Genomic DNA, 17,486 nt, shown 5'->3' on the forward strand with positions numbered 1-17,486 from the left:
TGAGTTACTTTTTGGTTCAATAAGGTATTTTACATAGAGGCACTCCAATTTTAAAGGAAACAATTTCCTGACAAAGGTCGTTTGATTGTAAAAGTACAAATCTTTGGTCAAAATTAGTCTCATTCAGCCTTTTGAGTATAATAATGTCACAGCAGGAAAAGCACAGGTGTAATTTATAAAATGTATTATGAATTCCATTTAGCTGCTTCAGTTTCAGGATCCTGGTATTGTGCACATTGGCTCATTGTCACACTGTAACAATGAGCCATGGCTTACTGGGACTTAAATACTACTTGAATAGAACAGAGCCATAGTTAATGCTGTTAGGAGCACCTGTGCTTTTCCTGCAGTATCAAAATGTCAGCTGTGTAAAAGGCCGGTTTTTGTTGTTGTTGTCGTTATATGTCTAACATGAAAAGGCTACTCTTCTTTATTAATTACTGGTTGCCAGGGTTGAACAGGGGCTCAGTTTGCATATTTGTTCTCCTTATTTTCATCATAAAAAGACTCAAAGATTATTTCACCTGATATGCATGTTTTGGCTTTAGATGACAGTTTAATAAACTGCTCACTGGCAAATCAAACAGATAAAACTTTCATTTCCCAATTTCATGTGATAAGTTACAAACTATAAATCTGATGATTGTTTATTAAAACTTTAATTGGCCAATGCTTTGTATATAATTACTAAAGGCAAGTTAACACAACTGAACACCACTATAAGTCTTTACACTCTATCTGATGCATGCAACCCCTCCTATTAGTCACACTAAGTAGCAGGTTATTGCAAGTTAAATACAAGATAAGGATAGTAATTGACCAAATAATTGAAGCCATTACACTAGATTAGGGAAACATTTAGCACACGGTAATTTAGTTAAAACACTAATTGTATGACTCATCACTTCACATAATTACACTAAAGGATTAGGATGGGGGACAGTTCAATGGTATATGTTCCAGGATTTCTTTATATTAAATGCTTCTATAAGTTAACTTGTTAATCAAGTGTGCATTTTTACACCGTTCAGTAAAAATATAACATTCTTTCTATCTGTGTTACTCATCTAGGCTGAAATATTGTTAATTTAACTGTATATGTAATTAGTTACATTTGGTACTTTAAGTGGCTGTAAGAGGAAATATTATTATATTACAAATACTGCATCACTCGCTTGCTGAATTTTTACTTGAAAGCATCATCCACTGAGAAATGCTGGCAACATCAGGGATAGATCCACAAGATATTGCAAGTTACAGATGGATTTTTTGTTCGTACTGAAGTTTATTTCTCTTGTTTTGTCAGTGTTATGTAAAGGACTTTCATTTCTGCTGTAAGTCTATTTTATCTGTCTTTCAGTCTTTGATTCTTGACAAGGTCCCTGTGCACTGTCTTCTTGGGAGAACATCTCAGTCAGGTGTATGAAATCATCTATTTTTTGTTAAACCCCTCAGATTCTGTATAACAGACTCTTTAGAATAGACTTTAAAGAGACTGACTCAGACTCCACTGAGTCATGAAGTAACGTTTTAGCACTCAACTAAGAACTATATTATTCATCTTGCACAGACACATCCGGTACACATAGAATAACACATTCAACCTCACACACATATCAACAATACAGAAAAACACAGAAGGAAAGCTAATATTTCAGTGTGGGCCAGCTCTAAGCTTAGCCATCATCAATATAGTTTGATCAGGATTTTGATAAAGGTTTTCAGTGAGGCAGCAACAGACAGATAAACTGCTCATGTTTACTTTTTTTACACTGATGCACTCGGCTCCCATCCAAAGACTGGCAGTCCCACAACTATCTAACAACTCACACACACACACACACACACACACACACACACACACACACACACACACACACACACACACACACACACACACACACACACACACACACACACACACACACACACACACATACACATAGCCTCACTCTCTCTTTCTCTCCTTACACACACAAACACAGAGCTGCGTACAGGCTTCAACTGCCTTCTATTCTGGTGATCATAATTATTTGATGACGAAGCTTCTGGTTTCTCAACCACTCTTTTGTACACACGATATAGCTGTGAATAATTTAACATGGGGAGTTAGAAAGGTGGATCCCTTAAAACAGCAGGTACAGTCCAATTCAGGAGGCAGGACACACAGAAAGAGCTTCATCTCATCTGGTCGTCCACCCACTCCTTACGCTTAGCTCTTCAGTCAGGCTTTCATATCCTGTGCTTCCATCGAATTGTATACCAATCTGTTCTTTTATCCATCCGTCAACCACCAGGCACAACTGTCCAGCTGATGTCAGTTTGCCCCAAGTAAGGAGCTTCTTGGATGGACTGACACTCTCTCTTCGTCCCGTTCTCAATCAGCTACAATGGAGGAACTTCAGAGGAAACTGAATCAATGCTATGAAGGCACCAAGCCCAGAAAAGTGAGTTATTTATAGGACCATGTTTGTTCAACTGGATGGGTTATGAAGTGCTTTTATAAATGTGTCTTGTTGATGATAACATCATTTTGGTACCCAAAATTTTAGTTTAAATGATTGTTTTATGCTATTGCTGTATTATCAGTAGCATAGTGACTTTACATCATAGCCCATACATGATGGGACTGGATGTTAGCTTGTATGTATGTACCTCTATTGTCAGATCAAACAGCATTTTTTTCAACTCACAAATCTTCTTTTCTATGCAAGCAAGCAATGGAAATGTGTCTCTGTACAGTAGTTAACATGCTGATGTATCCTCTCAGCAATAAACTGAGCGCAGTAAAAACATGTCCCATTTAAAACCACAGGTGAGGTTCAAGCTGGCATCGTCCTACAGTGGTCGGGTGCTGAAGCATGTGTATGAGGATGGTCAGGAGCTGGACAGTCCAGAGGAGAAATACCCTCACAGCTTCGTCCACCGTAAGATCCCACCCAGCCACCTGGAGATGGAGCAGCTCTGTGGATTTGAGGATGCTCATGGGGACCAACAGGGTGGGTTGTTATCATTGCATAGCATACTGTCTGACTGTCTTACTTAATATGCATGACTGCACTTAGGTTTGTTTGTGAAGGCTTGTTTGAAAGCTGGTAACCATGGAGACCAACAACATGTGTACATTATATAGTACTGCAGCCTATATGGTGGAGTGGTTTGCATGATTGCAAGTATTTTGAAGGAGTTTGTGTTTACTATCATAGTAATAATAATGCAAATGACTATGCATCAGTGTATTTGTATTTACTTTGTGTGCATGTGAAAACTGACACTGTGATTTCAAACATTTCAAGTACAAAGTGTCAATGTAATCTTAATGATGATGAAAGTGAACATCTCAAAACTGCAGGCTCAATATAGACAACTTATTTGCATTGGTCATGCTGCCATCAACATCAGCATGCTCTTTATACAATGTATACAGTATTTTTTCCATTCATTATTCTCTACTGGTGGAGAAGTAGTCCATGCTGAGCTGAAACCACCAGTTATCTCAACTAGTTGTATAAGAAACATTGTTTCTGCAGTTTTGGTACAACCAGAACAGCAGCTAAAATAAATATAGCTCACTACTACTTTGACAGTTAGCAGGCAAAGAATGATATGGGCAGATGCGACAGGTCAATCATTGCTCAAAAATAATGAGACATTTTTGGATGTTTGTTAAGATTTTTAAAATACAATTAACATGTAATGTACAATTACAGTAAGACACAACATTGATTAGATGGGATGCTATCCTGGCTAACACAACTAGTCTGTGTGGTAACAGTTAGGTAGACAGAAACTGGTAACTTATTTAATGAATGGGGTTTATTTATCAGTGCATGTCTCACAGGACTAGTATGACTGCCAAAAATTATAAAAAGTACAGTATGTGCTGTTTACAGATTAAAGCAGAACTTGAGTCTGAAATCTCTGGTAGATGTTCTCACTCTACCTTGACATCAACATGTTTTATTCTGTACCCAGGTGGCTATCCTCCAACAGGGCTCATTGCCCAGAGGATAAATGTGTACAGAGGAATGGGAAGCTACAAGCCTGCTGTAAGCAAGACTGACGAAGCAGATGGAGATGCCAAAGTAAGCAATGCAGCTCAATGGTTTTGATTCTTGTTGAGTTTAATATTAATCAAAATGAAAGAGAGAGATGATTCCCCACTAGAAGCCAGTCAGTTTTCATCATCTGAATGTGAAATGGTAAGACGTGTCTTAATTATCTTAATTTATTTGCCAGTGCAGTTTAAATGAACTGGAAAAACAATCCGGCAATTGTTGTGTTGTGTGTTAATTAAAATGCCCATCATGGGAACATATGGTTTACTTTGGTTTACACCCTATGATACTGAACTGAAACAGAACAGAATCATTAACATGCTAATGATAATTTATGTGTGTGCAAAACGCTTTCTGCCTTTTCAAATTGCAATTAAATTTTTATTTTTTTCCCTCACTATAGTATAGTAATAGTAATAGTATCTAGTAATAGTGTAAAATCATATAATCAAATGATAATCGATGGGAAAATCAAATGGTGTCTGAGCTGTTTCTGTAACTTTCCAGAATTCAGCATTCTTCTGTTGTATCTTCTTAGTCTGTTGACAGTTTGAACAAAGTAAAACACATTTCAACATCATTTAATCTGAACTGTGCCTGTCCGCTTGCTGTGATCCAGTGTGTGTCCATATTTATGTGTGTGTATGAGGTTTATTGGATTCATGTATTTAATCTTTCCTGTAAGGCTTCCTGTAAGGCTCTTTGGATTATTTGTATTGTCCATTTATTTCAAGCACAATTTAGCACTATAGAACATTGTCATTTAATATATATGTACTTATTTAGGGATGCTACTCCTAGACATATTGTCTGCTGTCACAACAAAACCTATGGAAGAGGTCTTTTAACAACTTAACATTATAATATATATAGTGTTGTGGCACCCTTTTAATGGTAAATAACTAATTTTGGAGCATAATTACTATTCAGCATCTCTTTGGACTTACTTACATGAAAGGAATTATAATAAGAAAGTATCACAGCTTCTTGGTGAAGGAGGTGGTATTTATTTTATAAACCCCAGAGAGCATTGCAAGTCTACATACTGTATGGTGAAGACCAAACAGACAAACCAAAATAAACACATAGCCTACACAATTATCAGCAAACACAGTCATTTTATAACTAATTAATGCAACTTTAGAACAGAATAAGTGATCAAGACTTAAAATAGAAAATGAGACAGATCCCTGGGTAATTAAAGCATCAACTGCTGCTCAGTGAAAATGGTACAACAATTAATGGGGAACAACAACAGCAACAAAATTGTTCATCTGACAGGAGAAATCCACTTTTACTGAGCAGCTGTGACAGTGGCTTCATTAGTGCAGCAGGCTGAGAGGGAGGTCAGCTACTGCCTGCTGGCTTAGTGTCAGCCTCATTCTTTTATCTACTAAACAAAGTCGCACTTAGTCCTGGTGACCAAGGCCGGTATTTATCACATTTATCACTGGAAGACAGCAATCTGGAATTAGTTGGCATCACTGAAAGGATGGTACAGTGGTCCTAGAGGAACGCCCCTATTATACAAGGGATAATGACTTCCTTGCTGAATGACTCCGGTGATTTTCTCTGTTTTATAATAAGGGAGGTACACTGAAACAAAATGCTTTTTATCTGCATTTCTTTTCTTGATGTTTAATAAATAAAATACATCATATAATTTTTTTTTTTGTTCCATAACAGAAAGTCAGTTTGTAAAAGCAAAGGTTTAGCAAAGTTATCACAGAGTATTTGGTAACAAAATGCTGCCCTGTAAATTATTAGTTAAATTATTAGTTATTATAATTAGAATGAGAATCAGTTTTATTAGCTGAGTATGCAGCATACAAAGATTGTGCCTTGGCGTTCGCTCCCACAACCACTACACAGAGGAATAAAGAATGAAAAGAGAGTAAAAGCTAAATCTTTACACAGAATAGAATCTTAATAGTTGTGAAATTGGAATATGAAACTTATAATGAAATATTAACTATGTAAAAGAAATACAGACCTGCTATGGAGGAAGAAATGAAGTGTATGAAATGAAAATGACAAGTGCAAAAATTAAATGCGACGTGTGCAATAAATAATTAAATGATATAACTGTTTGAGAAAAATTACATGAAAGTGACAAGTGCAGAGATTAAATGATGGATGTAAAATGTAATGTCCAGTTTAATAACAGCACAGTTCAGCTATTTAAGGTAGAGCTCCTGGAAATAGGTTTGTCTGCTGGTGGAGGTTTTTATTATATATTCATATTACAAGAAATAGTTACCAGTGATGTTGTTTTATCTCTGGAACAACTTGGTTGCTGTGTAGTGCAGTGAATGGATAAAGACATAAATAACTAAACATCAATGGATCCTATTTTTGCCAGTATCAAATGGCTCTCCAGACTACAGATAATGGTGTTTAGACAATAATGCAGATGAAAAATCTGTGTTAAAAGAGTTTGTATCTCTTTTTCTCCTCCACCAGATGCTTCAACAGACCAGAACACAGAATACAAAGCATGTTAGTTTTGTACAAGCAGTGTGACTCTCCAGCATGCATTTAAATGGAAAACCTCTTCTCACCCACACACACTGTAAAGGCCACAGCTAGAAGTGGGCACACTCTCTCACGGTGTTAACGGAATCAAATCAGGGACATGTTGGAAATATTTGACACAGGCAGAGGATAATTAAAATATTCAATCTTGCATCTGGATGCACCAGATGTTGTTCATATTTTCTATTTTCTGTTTCCTTCAGTCCTCAGTGTTGGACTTTGGCAAGATAATCATCTACACCAGCAATCTGCGTATCATCAGGGCACCGCCGAGGAAGCCTGAAGCTTTGCGGCACCAGACAGTGCCCCCTGCGGACTTGGAGGGATACACAAAGGCCAGGGAGAGGGGGAGCAGGAGGAGGGCTAAAGCGCTTTGCACACAGGAGGGAGAGGAGAAAGAGGAGAAACAGATCAGTGACACGGAGACCAAGGTAATGGTGCTTGTCCAAATTATTCTCAGTGGTGTGGTAGAGATTTTATTACCCCATCTCTATTTCCTGGTGCTCTCAATCCCACCATGTCCCTCTCCCTTTTCCCCTCTCTCTACATAAGTCTTCAGCTATCCTTTCCTGACTGTTTCTTTGCTTTTAAGAGAATAACTGCAGGACTGTAGGTAAAGCCATACTGTTATAATTTGAAATTGTTCACAGAGGTGTGTTTACTCTCATCCCACAATCTCCTTTGTGTTTCCTTGTAGCTGCCACCTTATTTGTACCCCCTCTCTTTTCTGTTCCTTGTATCCCCTCCCGCTGCAACAACCACCACCCCGTTGTCCTACTGTTATCTGTCAACTGTGAACAGATACTGATGAGTCCACAGTTTTACTCTGCCCTTGGAGCATTTGCCTGCCACTTACCAGCGTGCAAGGATACCCAGCTCGCTATTATCCCCTCCCTCTCACCTCCTTGGCTGATTACTGTTCTTTTTTCTCTCCCTCCCTCCATCCTTTTCTCACCTCTCTCGTTATTTTCTCATTTTCCTCTGCCTCTTGGAAAAAAAAGTTCATTCTCAGCCTTTTTTTTTCATTATTTGGCAATCTTACTCCTCTTTGTTACTTTCTTTTCTTCATCACCCTTTGCCTTTGTTTCTCAAACTCTAAAGCAGTTCATCTTTCATTGTCTTTATTTCTAGCACAAGGTCGGATTTATACTTTGTATGTATTCACCCAAATCCAACATCTGTTTACCCAGTCTGGACCTTTTCTGCAGTCACCGCAACAGCTTATCATCACAATATAGTGGAAGAATCACTATATTGCAGCAACGTGGCGAGCCAACCAAGTATCATCATGCCGCACATTTGCATGTGTATTTTAAATTCCAGTGGAATTTAGTTTCATATGCTGTTTCAGAGCATTTCAGCAGTCTACTTGAACTGTATAAGAGTCTTGAGTGGATTATTATCACAAAATTGTTACCGACTTATTCCCTAAAGGACATCCTGGATGGCATCTATTATGTAGCACCTGAAATTTATATTTATCCAGAATTATTGTCCTGTTTACTTAGGACAATTCACAGATCTCATTGTGCAAAACTCTTACTAAGAATTATGATAACCATTTGTTGGAAAGATTTAGATGCACAGTATCCTTATTGCACATCTTTTGTGATTATCTATCCCTTGTTGCATTGATAATCTACAAGGAGCAGCTCATTATTGTAAATTTTGCAGTAATACTCTGCCGGCTATAAAAATGACCGGCTGGTTCAACATTATCCTGCTACACAGCTACAATATTAGATTGAAAATTATATCTAAAGAATCATCTATGTTGTTAAGGTTGTATAGTGTTTGCCAGCAGGCAGGCCTATTAAACTTAATAGCCGTGTTAATGCTAACTGTTTAAGAACATGGCTTAAGGCGGTGCAACTTAAACCGTTGGAGTGCAAAAATTAGTAATATGTAAAAACGTCTAAAAACAATTTGATAACGAAAGCAGATGTATTCTACCTGATTCAAAAGTAACAAATCTCACTCTAATTTCTAATTGGCCAATCAGATATGAGTATGTAATATGTCTGTATCATGCATTTAACATGGCATCTAATATACAGCAATTGTTTTTATATGGGTGACACAAACTCCCTTTGCTGTGAACTCACCCAACTTTCCTTTTATAGCTCAATCTCTACCCCTATGTCCCTTGTCCTTCTCAACAATTCCCATCTCTTCCTCCCCTTTTTACCCTCTGCTTCACCTCACAGTTCCTTTTTCACCTCCTCTTTCTCCTCCTCTTCTCTCGTCTAATGTGTTTCTTCTGTCTCCAGGAGGCCAACAGCTGCCAGCATTGTGGCGGTTCAGGCTGCGCTCCCTGCTCTCTGTGTCACGGTAGCAAGCTGTCCATGCTGGCCAACCGCTTCAATGAGTCCATCAGTGATCTGCGTTGCCAGGCCTGCTACCCTCATGGTCTGGAGAAATGCCAGTCCTGCTCCAGCAAATAGCAGCATTTGGCAGACACCCATGTCTGGCATACAGAGAGTGAATGAGCAAATGGGAGTGTGTAGCTATGAGTTTGAGTGTGTCCGATGTGCTATCGGTTTGTCAGAATCGTCTCAGCGGCTATATTGCTCTAATCCAAAATGTTCTTGATGGGGTGTTTCGAGGCACTACTAGGAAACATAAGCCATCATTGGAAAAGGGGATTGTGACCGTTCAGCGGGCACAAAATCATAAAATACAATTACCGTGTGCAGTGAACATGGCTTGTGATAACACAGACACATAATCACTTTTTTGTTGTCACATTATTTTGCATCTGCGCCCCTCTCGTTGATAACACCCCCCCATGTTCTATGACAGAGTTATCATTTAAATTAAAATGATGCAAACATTTTGCATTTCATTTTATCTACAGGGAAGCTGCCCCGTTCCTATCTCCTCTCTCTGTTCACCAGAGAGAATGAAGCCTTTTATATACCAGCATGAAGTACTGTGCGAGGATAATTGATGCTTTCATATTTTATTTGTTTCAAAACAGAGGGAAAGGAGTCTGAGATGGAAAAGGGGAAAATGAAATACAGACCAAGTGAGAGATCAGAGTGAGCAAGACAAAAGGAGACACAGCATGGTAACAGCATAGGGTGATAGTGTGAAGCAGAAACAGTGTTTAGCCATATGAATTCAAACTGACTGTAGCAACTGGGAAAGCAATTACAAACATTTTAATGCCACATTTCAAGCCTACAGAGTATAGATACATCTACTATCACTTTAAGAACTTTTCACCTGTGAAATAGTTCAAGATGAGATAGAATTAAGAAGACAAGGGAGAACTGTTAGATAGATGGAAACAGTACTGTAAACTAGTTCAAGGGGTTAAATGATGTGGTAATTAAGATATTTTTTAAATGAATATTTTCATTTGCATGTTGTTGCCATTCCAACTTGATTCAAAACATTGGTATATGAATGAAATAAAACACCTAATACATTTTCAATGCCTCTTCTGTTATTGTGCCTGACAGATGCTGGTTTAAAGTTTAGCTTGTGCTTTGTTTATTTTGTTGTTATTAACACAGGATTATCATTTGGCTTACGTTAAGGCAGGATGCATTGTCAGTTTCTCCATTTATTTCTGCACATCAGTGGCCCCAAATAAAACATAGAGACTGTTATGACAAGATTGGATATAACAAGTGTAGTTGACACAAAATAGTAAAGCTCATAACCAGTCAGCTTATGTTTACAGTGCACCAAAGTCAAGGATTCAAGTCTTTATTGAGCCTTATATCAGTCAGAAGTGTCACTATCATATCAAACAGGTTTCATTTTTATGGCTGCAATCTGGATTCATCTAAATATGCTGTTGTCAGAGCTGCATCATAAATCGAAAGGCAGCGTGTCTAAGTGTAATGTGTGAAAGTCACTTTTGACACATCTGATGTCTTTTTACAGAGGTCTGGGAATGTTTGTTTGTGTGTTTCCCCACTTGAAACTAAATTAAACATAACCAAAAGGACAAATTCAACACGCTACATAATTCCATGTTAGTCATTACACTTCAAATCAACTGTAATTAATCACAATAATTTGAATGATGCCGTTTCAGGATGATTTAGCAGAAAGAAAAAATAAACCTCAATCACCTCAATAGCAAAAGGGTTTTTTAATAGTTTTCACACTGCTATTTCCAGCTCTGAATGATCAGGGTAATGCACTTATTCCTTTCTTCACTGGCAACATCTGCATATTCCAAGTTTAAATGAATCCATCATACATTCACAAGATTTAAACAGCTGATAGCAATGTTAATCACTCAGAATGTGTTATGCTTTTGATGCATCCAGTGAATTTTGCTTTTATGTGCAGATGTATGTTGGTGGAGCATCCAGTTTTCCTTTTTTCAAAACAATATAGTAACACAGCCTCCTCTAATATCCCTACCTGCTCAGAGCTGTACTGAGCCAATATATTTTGCAGTAGATGCTGAAATGGCATTTTTCACAACTATCCTTATGATCTGAGGCAGAGATGATCAATCAAAATCACTGTTTGCAGTGGAAAGCACTGACCAACATCTTCTAATGTGCAGTGGCCAAAAGTCATGCCAGAATAAGCACCACAGACCATTACAACACGTTGTCCTTGAACCTATTCCTATCTTTGTGCAGCCATTTCCATTATTTTGTCTTATTATGTTAGATAGCCTCACATTCAGTTAAAGAGCAGAGTATGTGGCTTATGAGCAGCCTGGCCAAAAGCCCCATCAGCGATCAAATCCCTGCTATTTCTGGTAAGAGAGGGGGAACCTGAATCTCCAGTCTCTCTTTTCTTCACTCTACTTTCTCACTCTTGCTCTCATTGGCTAACTGGTCTGCCCAAAACTCTGCCACCCGTACTGAAGTCAAAACTGAGCTCTTTAACTTTGTCATTTGAGCCTCCATTCTCACTTAGTATTCCATAAGGGAACCGAAGTGATGGAGAACTTGGTCACAGAACTGTTCTTGGCCTCCTCTGTCCCACCGCACTTAAAATGTTAAGGGAGCAGGTAAACAAAAAAGTGTTACATTAAATACTTTTGGTTTGAAGTGGTCAGGAAAGGGCCATTGAGACAAATATAGAGAAATACAAAAAATCATTGGTACATGAAGATCACACACTTTGCAGTTGTATTACATCCAATCCTATATTTAGCCAAGGAGCAGGAGGGTGGATGTTGTGGAGAAAAAAGGTAGAGAGTAACTGCATGCTGGATTATGGCACCCAAACTTTTATCAGTACATCACCTAACTAATTAATGACTAATCAACCAAATGCAACAGTGTTAAATTCCATTATCAGAGTAATCACAAAAAATGATGAAGATAAGATAAAGAGATATACAGCTTAATATGATAACAGTGTAAAAAAAAAAAAATTCACCTCTTCTTGGTGCACTTATTTAATGAAAAATGGCTTTTTGATGAAAAAATGTCTTTACAGTCTGATAAAAGTTAGGAGCTACAAACCAGTGTGTGAATTATTTTTTTTAATTTCCTTTTTTTCTTCTTTTAAGAAGCACCTGGAAAATATGCTTAGTAAAAGCAAACTCACTAAATTTTACTCGATAAATGGAAATTCAGTGTTGTTGACCATCTATTAGTAACACAGAGCTCTTAACCCACCTGCAATTCCACAGTCCTCTAAAAAGATACAGCACAGATCTTGCAGGTGTTTTACTGACTAATGCACTGACTTGACATTTGTTTACTGTTCTTTGGTGGGTGGACACAGACTCTCACACATGTGGAGAGCTGCTATATCTCTCTTCTTGTGTTATATTATCGAACATAAAATGGTAATTTATTTGAGATTTCCATTTCCAAATAATGCTGTTTAATCCCGGCAGCAGGCAAACAATGGTTTATGAAAACAGAGGAAAATACTTTCCCCAGTGGCAACATCATAATTTATGATGCATTGTATATATCTGTGATCTCTTCTAACCCATTCTTAATATACAATATATGAAGCATACTGGGAGCAGACTGTGTACATTAATCAAAAACTCTCAGACAAAAATATTACACAGTACAAAAAAGTGAGCCACATTTAATCCACAAGCATCCTAATTTTCTCCATTTCTTTACAATTCATCATTCTGTCTCTTTTTGTCTTTTTAACTCACTCCTTTTCTTACTTTCCTTTTTTATTTTATTTCTCAGCACATAACGATGAGATGACTATTTCTCACCCAGCTAAATTAGATTATACATTGCCATAAGTGCACAGCTTGGTGTAAATTGTGGTCCACCCTCTGCCTTTACTGTCTGAGGGGAAAAGATGCCTCCCCAGTTTCATTGATTTCAAGTAAAGCTAAATATAATAATGTAAAGTATCATTGTTTTATCTGGTTGCCCTCAGTGCTGACAGACATTACTACAGTATGCGGCTTCTCCCTTCTCCACTACATCACCCTCCCAGCAGGATAGTGATTAGAGAGACTGTCCCTCAGTGGTCAGATCAAGGTCTAAGCCTCCATCACAGCAAATACTAACCCTGCTGTTTGGCAAAACAGTGAACAGGGCTCTCATAGAGGCTGACTCGAAAAGATTTTTTTGTTCAAATGAACAATGTAAAGTCTTATCTTCCAGATTTAGTTCATAATCTAGGCAACAGAGAAGGCAAACACTATAAAACAAATACATATGGTAACATGGTTAGTTTCTTGTGATATATAACCTCATAATGTTCTTTTTAATGTAGTCATTATTATTTTGTCACACATTTTTCGTTAGTTTATAACTTTATATATTATTTAACATTAGTTTATAAGTTAGCATGTAAAGAAACTTGTATACATGACGTCTAGGATCAAATTTACACTATATATAGTCTACATGTTTCTTATTTTTATATAATGTTCAGTATTTTTCTGTTTATATATTTATTTATATGTAGTATGGGTTACCATGGTCTCAATGCAACTTTCATTTTTAGCCTGTAATTATTTGCAGTAAGCAGGTGGCTCATGTAAATTTAAAGTCTTTGTAGAACTTGCAAATAATCATAAGAATTTTTCACATCTGAAACACGAATACTGTTGTAGTTTTGTGACATTTTACATGTGAAAACACACGTTTCAAATGTGATCCAATTTACAAGACAATGTTGATAATCTCCTAATGTCATGAGCACAAAGTAAACTGTTTAACAATGTAAAAGGACAAGTCTTCTTACGGGGTGTTGGGTTTTTGCTGCATAATAGATGCTTGGGTCACACCTTGTATTGCCAAATGTTCTTATAGCCTACGATCAAATATCGCTGTGTTTGTATTAAACTGATACTTTAACATCATGTGTCCTGATGCCAAACACCTACCTGGCCACTCACTGTGTGTGAGAGTGTCAGATAAAATTTGTGTCACGTGAAATTAACCTAATTTAAAGTGTTCTGGGGCCACTGCAGTCTAACTGTATGAGTATTCTTAGTGTGTAGTAGTAGTAGAGGTGTGACTAAAACTGTGACAAATATTTCAAATTATACATCCCAGGATTCAAACCCTGAGAGAAACTTCTAATGAATCTATCCATTCCCAGTCTGCACACCTGCTCCTGCTGTGTGTGAGAGATTCAGGAAGTTAAAGAACAAATTAAAGTATCCCTGTTGCTTCTCCACCACAGTCGAAGATATTTTACTTTCCCACTCTGGAGTCTTAACTAGCAAATTCATTTGCATGAAAGGTAGAAAAAGATTCTTACACTACCTTAAGACACAGAGAATACGAAATTTGCAATTTGTAGAGATGATTCATAAACTATTGGTTTACCTCAGTCTGTAAAATTGCCTATGCTTGAAATTTAGCAAAAGTTAAATCGTGCTTGCTCTAGTTATTTAAATGTTTTCTCTCTGTAAGTTTCTCTCCTTTCCTTTTCCCGCTTTCAAATCAATCAGTGAACCAAGGGAGCATTGAGTCTTGTCATTGCCAGAACTATAAAACTTGTCTTCTTTCTGCTGTTGTCATCCTCCATTTCAGTGTCTGATCAATGTGACTCATTTCCGCCCCATTCACCTCCAGCTTCATCAGAACCAGATGTCCGTTGGTCCTTCCACTGATTTCATCAGGAGTCCCACTCCACATTTTATCCATCCAGATCTTCAGTGATTGCTCTTGATTCCCTTACATCACCACCAATATCTAGACTCCATCAGAAGGATATTCCTGTATGGCTCATGTGTAAAATGATGACCTGACGATGGTGTCTAATCTAATTGCCAAAGAGTCCTCATATATCTCTTCAATTTGTACAGTTAAAAAACTGTGCTGCACTGAATCAAAGTTGAAGTATGTATTGTTGTGTTGTTGTAATGTCATACAACCTCTCATGGAGGAGGTTGGGGTGGATGATGACAGGACATTGAAAGCATGTCATTTTGGCCATTGTTTATCCTTTCCTTCCAACAGTCAACATTGGGTTTTTTTAAACATGACTGCAAATCTTGGCAGTGACAAGCAAGTTATTTTGTTGTTTAGTTTGGAGGACTTGCTGTCCCACATTTGTGTCCCCAAATGGTAGTGTGTTGTAGTCTGGCAGTTAGATACTACCGTCATAGATCCTGGAAGAGCTGAGAGAAACTGACCAAAAGAAAAATAAAGACTGCACTAATATTCACTAGGAAAATGTTTATCAAGAGTGGCTTTAACATTGACCAAAGTCCCTTTGGAAATACATAATGAAAAGAGTGTTATCTGACATAAAGTTATTTTATGTTTTTCTCTGCTAAATCCTGCTCAAGTGATTTTTATTACTACCATGGAGTATTGGAAAATAAACTGTGCCAACTGAATGCATAAAGCAGATCCTCGAGGCTGTTCATTGCTATATTGCATATGTCACCAAGTCATTTCCCAGCCATTATTTGATTAGAAAATTCTAGACACGCATGCATGTTTTATGGTGCAGGCATAAATAGAGGAAAGACAACTAAAACATGCAGTTTCCTGAAACCAAAGGGCAGATTTAATCGTGTATGTTTAAAAGACCAGACAGCGAAATGTACCCCCAAAGCAAACACAGACAAAAATAATCACAATCTCAGGCCCCACTGGTGCAACATGAACCACAGATTTCATTACATAATTGAATGTAACAGTCAAGATGGTGACTAAGCCTATCTAAGCAAAACCATTCTCCAAATTAAAAATGGCTCCCAAGCAGCTGGTGGAGCTTACAAAGTAAAAAGCCAAACTTTACCACCAGGAGACTGAAATTCATTCCTCACTGATGAAAAATTATGTAAGCAGTGTCAAAGGTTAGAGTAGACTACCTGAATTGAAATCCATTGAGCTACATTTTGTTTCTCTCTTTTCCCTTTTGTTAATGAACTTAACTAGCTGATGTAAAAACCAATAGCTCAAACTTTTCACTCTTGCATAATTGAAAAAATACCACATCTATAAATTAGAATTCAGTGTCTCCAGCTACAAGAATTAATCTGGACACATGCAGAAAATGTCTTGTTAACTGAAATCTTTCAAAACTTCCTTGATATTTGCCTTCAAGAAAGAAAAAAAGGCTGTCTTGTTCATGTTTTTTATTCTGTCAGAGACATATCAGAGGGAGTAGAACCATTTATCTCATGAATGGTTATCTATTTGGAGAAAAAAAATCTGCTCCTGGAGAGTGAATCTAAGCTGCATGTAGGATTCTGTGGGGAGCGCAACACCCTGCAAGGGTGAAAAGAACACTGAAAATAACCCAAAAGACACATAACACTGCGATATGGGACACACAAAATGCACGAGGCGAGAGATACCATCGCTTAGTGTGGTAATAAGAACCGGAGGAGGTGCAGCAGGAGAGAGAAATCAGTCAGTGTGCAGCAGGTTGCAGCAAAGCATTACCAGCTGGGCAGCATTATGAGAGTGCGGGAGTGCTGGTCAGATCATCAAGACAGGCTCATTGCCTTCAATGAATGTGATAAGTGATTTGTTTGACTGTGTACTTGTATGTCAACTGATGCTTATTAACTCAGTGTGCGTGCAACCACAGTGGTCTTTCAAATGTATTGCAATGCTTCATTTGTAATCATTCTCGGTAACTTCCTCACTTTGATTTTTGCTGAGTATATGGGGTCTTACCACCATTTGTGTTGCAGAATGTTAATATGAAAGCTTTTGTTCCCTGTCTGCCTGATGACTGTTGAAAAAACTTCCCCCTCTTCATTGTTCAGCTCTGTGATACAGCCTTTCTGTCTGTTTGATATTTTTGCTGCTTTGATGCTTTTGATGCTTACAGTTGTCTTTTACCACTTACCACTTCTCTTCATATGTTGACTGAAATTTGTCTTTCATTTACTCTACAAATCTTGCAATAATGAATAAACAATAATGTGTCTCTCTTCCATAAATGTACCTGAATGACAGAAGCAAAGTGGTTCGAATACTCCAACCAAATGTCTAACTGCAAAGTTGCAGTTCAACTTCAGTTGCACAACAGTATTTTTCCATCTCTGCACGCTTTCGTGATCGCCCAGCCATGCATCAGACTTGTTTACTTACTTAACTCTGTATTTTTTGTTTTATGCATCACTATTTCGCACATATTGTCCTCTTCGGGATAAAAAAAAACAACAAAGACCATCACAAGAAACAAACAAACCAGAAAGGACCATCAGGTCAAACATTTAAAAGAGCACAACACAATTTCATCCCTAGTGTATAAAGAAATTGAATGTTTAACATGAATCTGAAGCGTCGCTGTTGTTTCTTGCTCCACAGTCATGTGTTACATTTTGTGTTATTTGCAATGTATTTGCAAATTTTGCGGTTAGAAATGTGTAACAAACCTGAAATGGAATCTGTCGGCTTACTACTGTGATGAAAGATACAATCCATGGCTCCTTCCTGGGAAAAGAGACCCTACTATAAAGGTTTTCTTATGCATAACATAGAGGTTGATGTAGTTCAG

The 17,486-nt window shown here is 37.6% G+C and overlaps 1 protein-coding gene across 1 annotated transcript; it reads left to right on the forward strand.

Moving 5' to 3' along the window:
* Positions 1-2,372: 2,372 nt before the first annotated feature.
* LOC133994573 (glutaredoxin domain-containing cysteine-rich protein 2) lies at positions 2,373-9,037 on the forward strand. The gene is made up of 5 exons (XM_062433889.1): positions 2,373-2,447; positions 2,816-2,999; positions 3,976-4,085; positions 6,797-7,024; positions 8,864-9,037. The coding sequence occupies exons 1-5, from the start codon at positions 2,391-2,393 to the stop codon at positions 9,035-9,037; spliced, it is 753 nt and encodes a 250-aa protein (XP_062289873.1). The 5' UTR covers positions 2,373-2,390.
* The last annotated feature ends 8,449 nt before the right edge of the window (positions 9,038-17,486 follow it).

This window comes from Scomber scombrus, chromosome 14 (genome assembly GCF_963691925.1).
Source record: "Scomber scombrus chromosome 14, fScoSco1.1, whole genome shotgun sequence".
In the NCBI taxonomy this organism is placed as follows: Eukaryota; Metazoa; Chordata; class Actinopteri; order Scombriformes; family Scombridae; genus Scomber; species Scomber scombrus.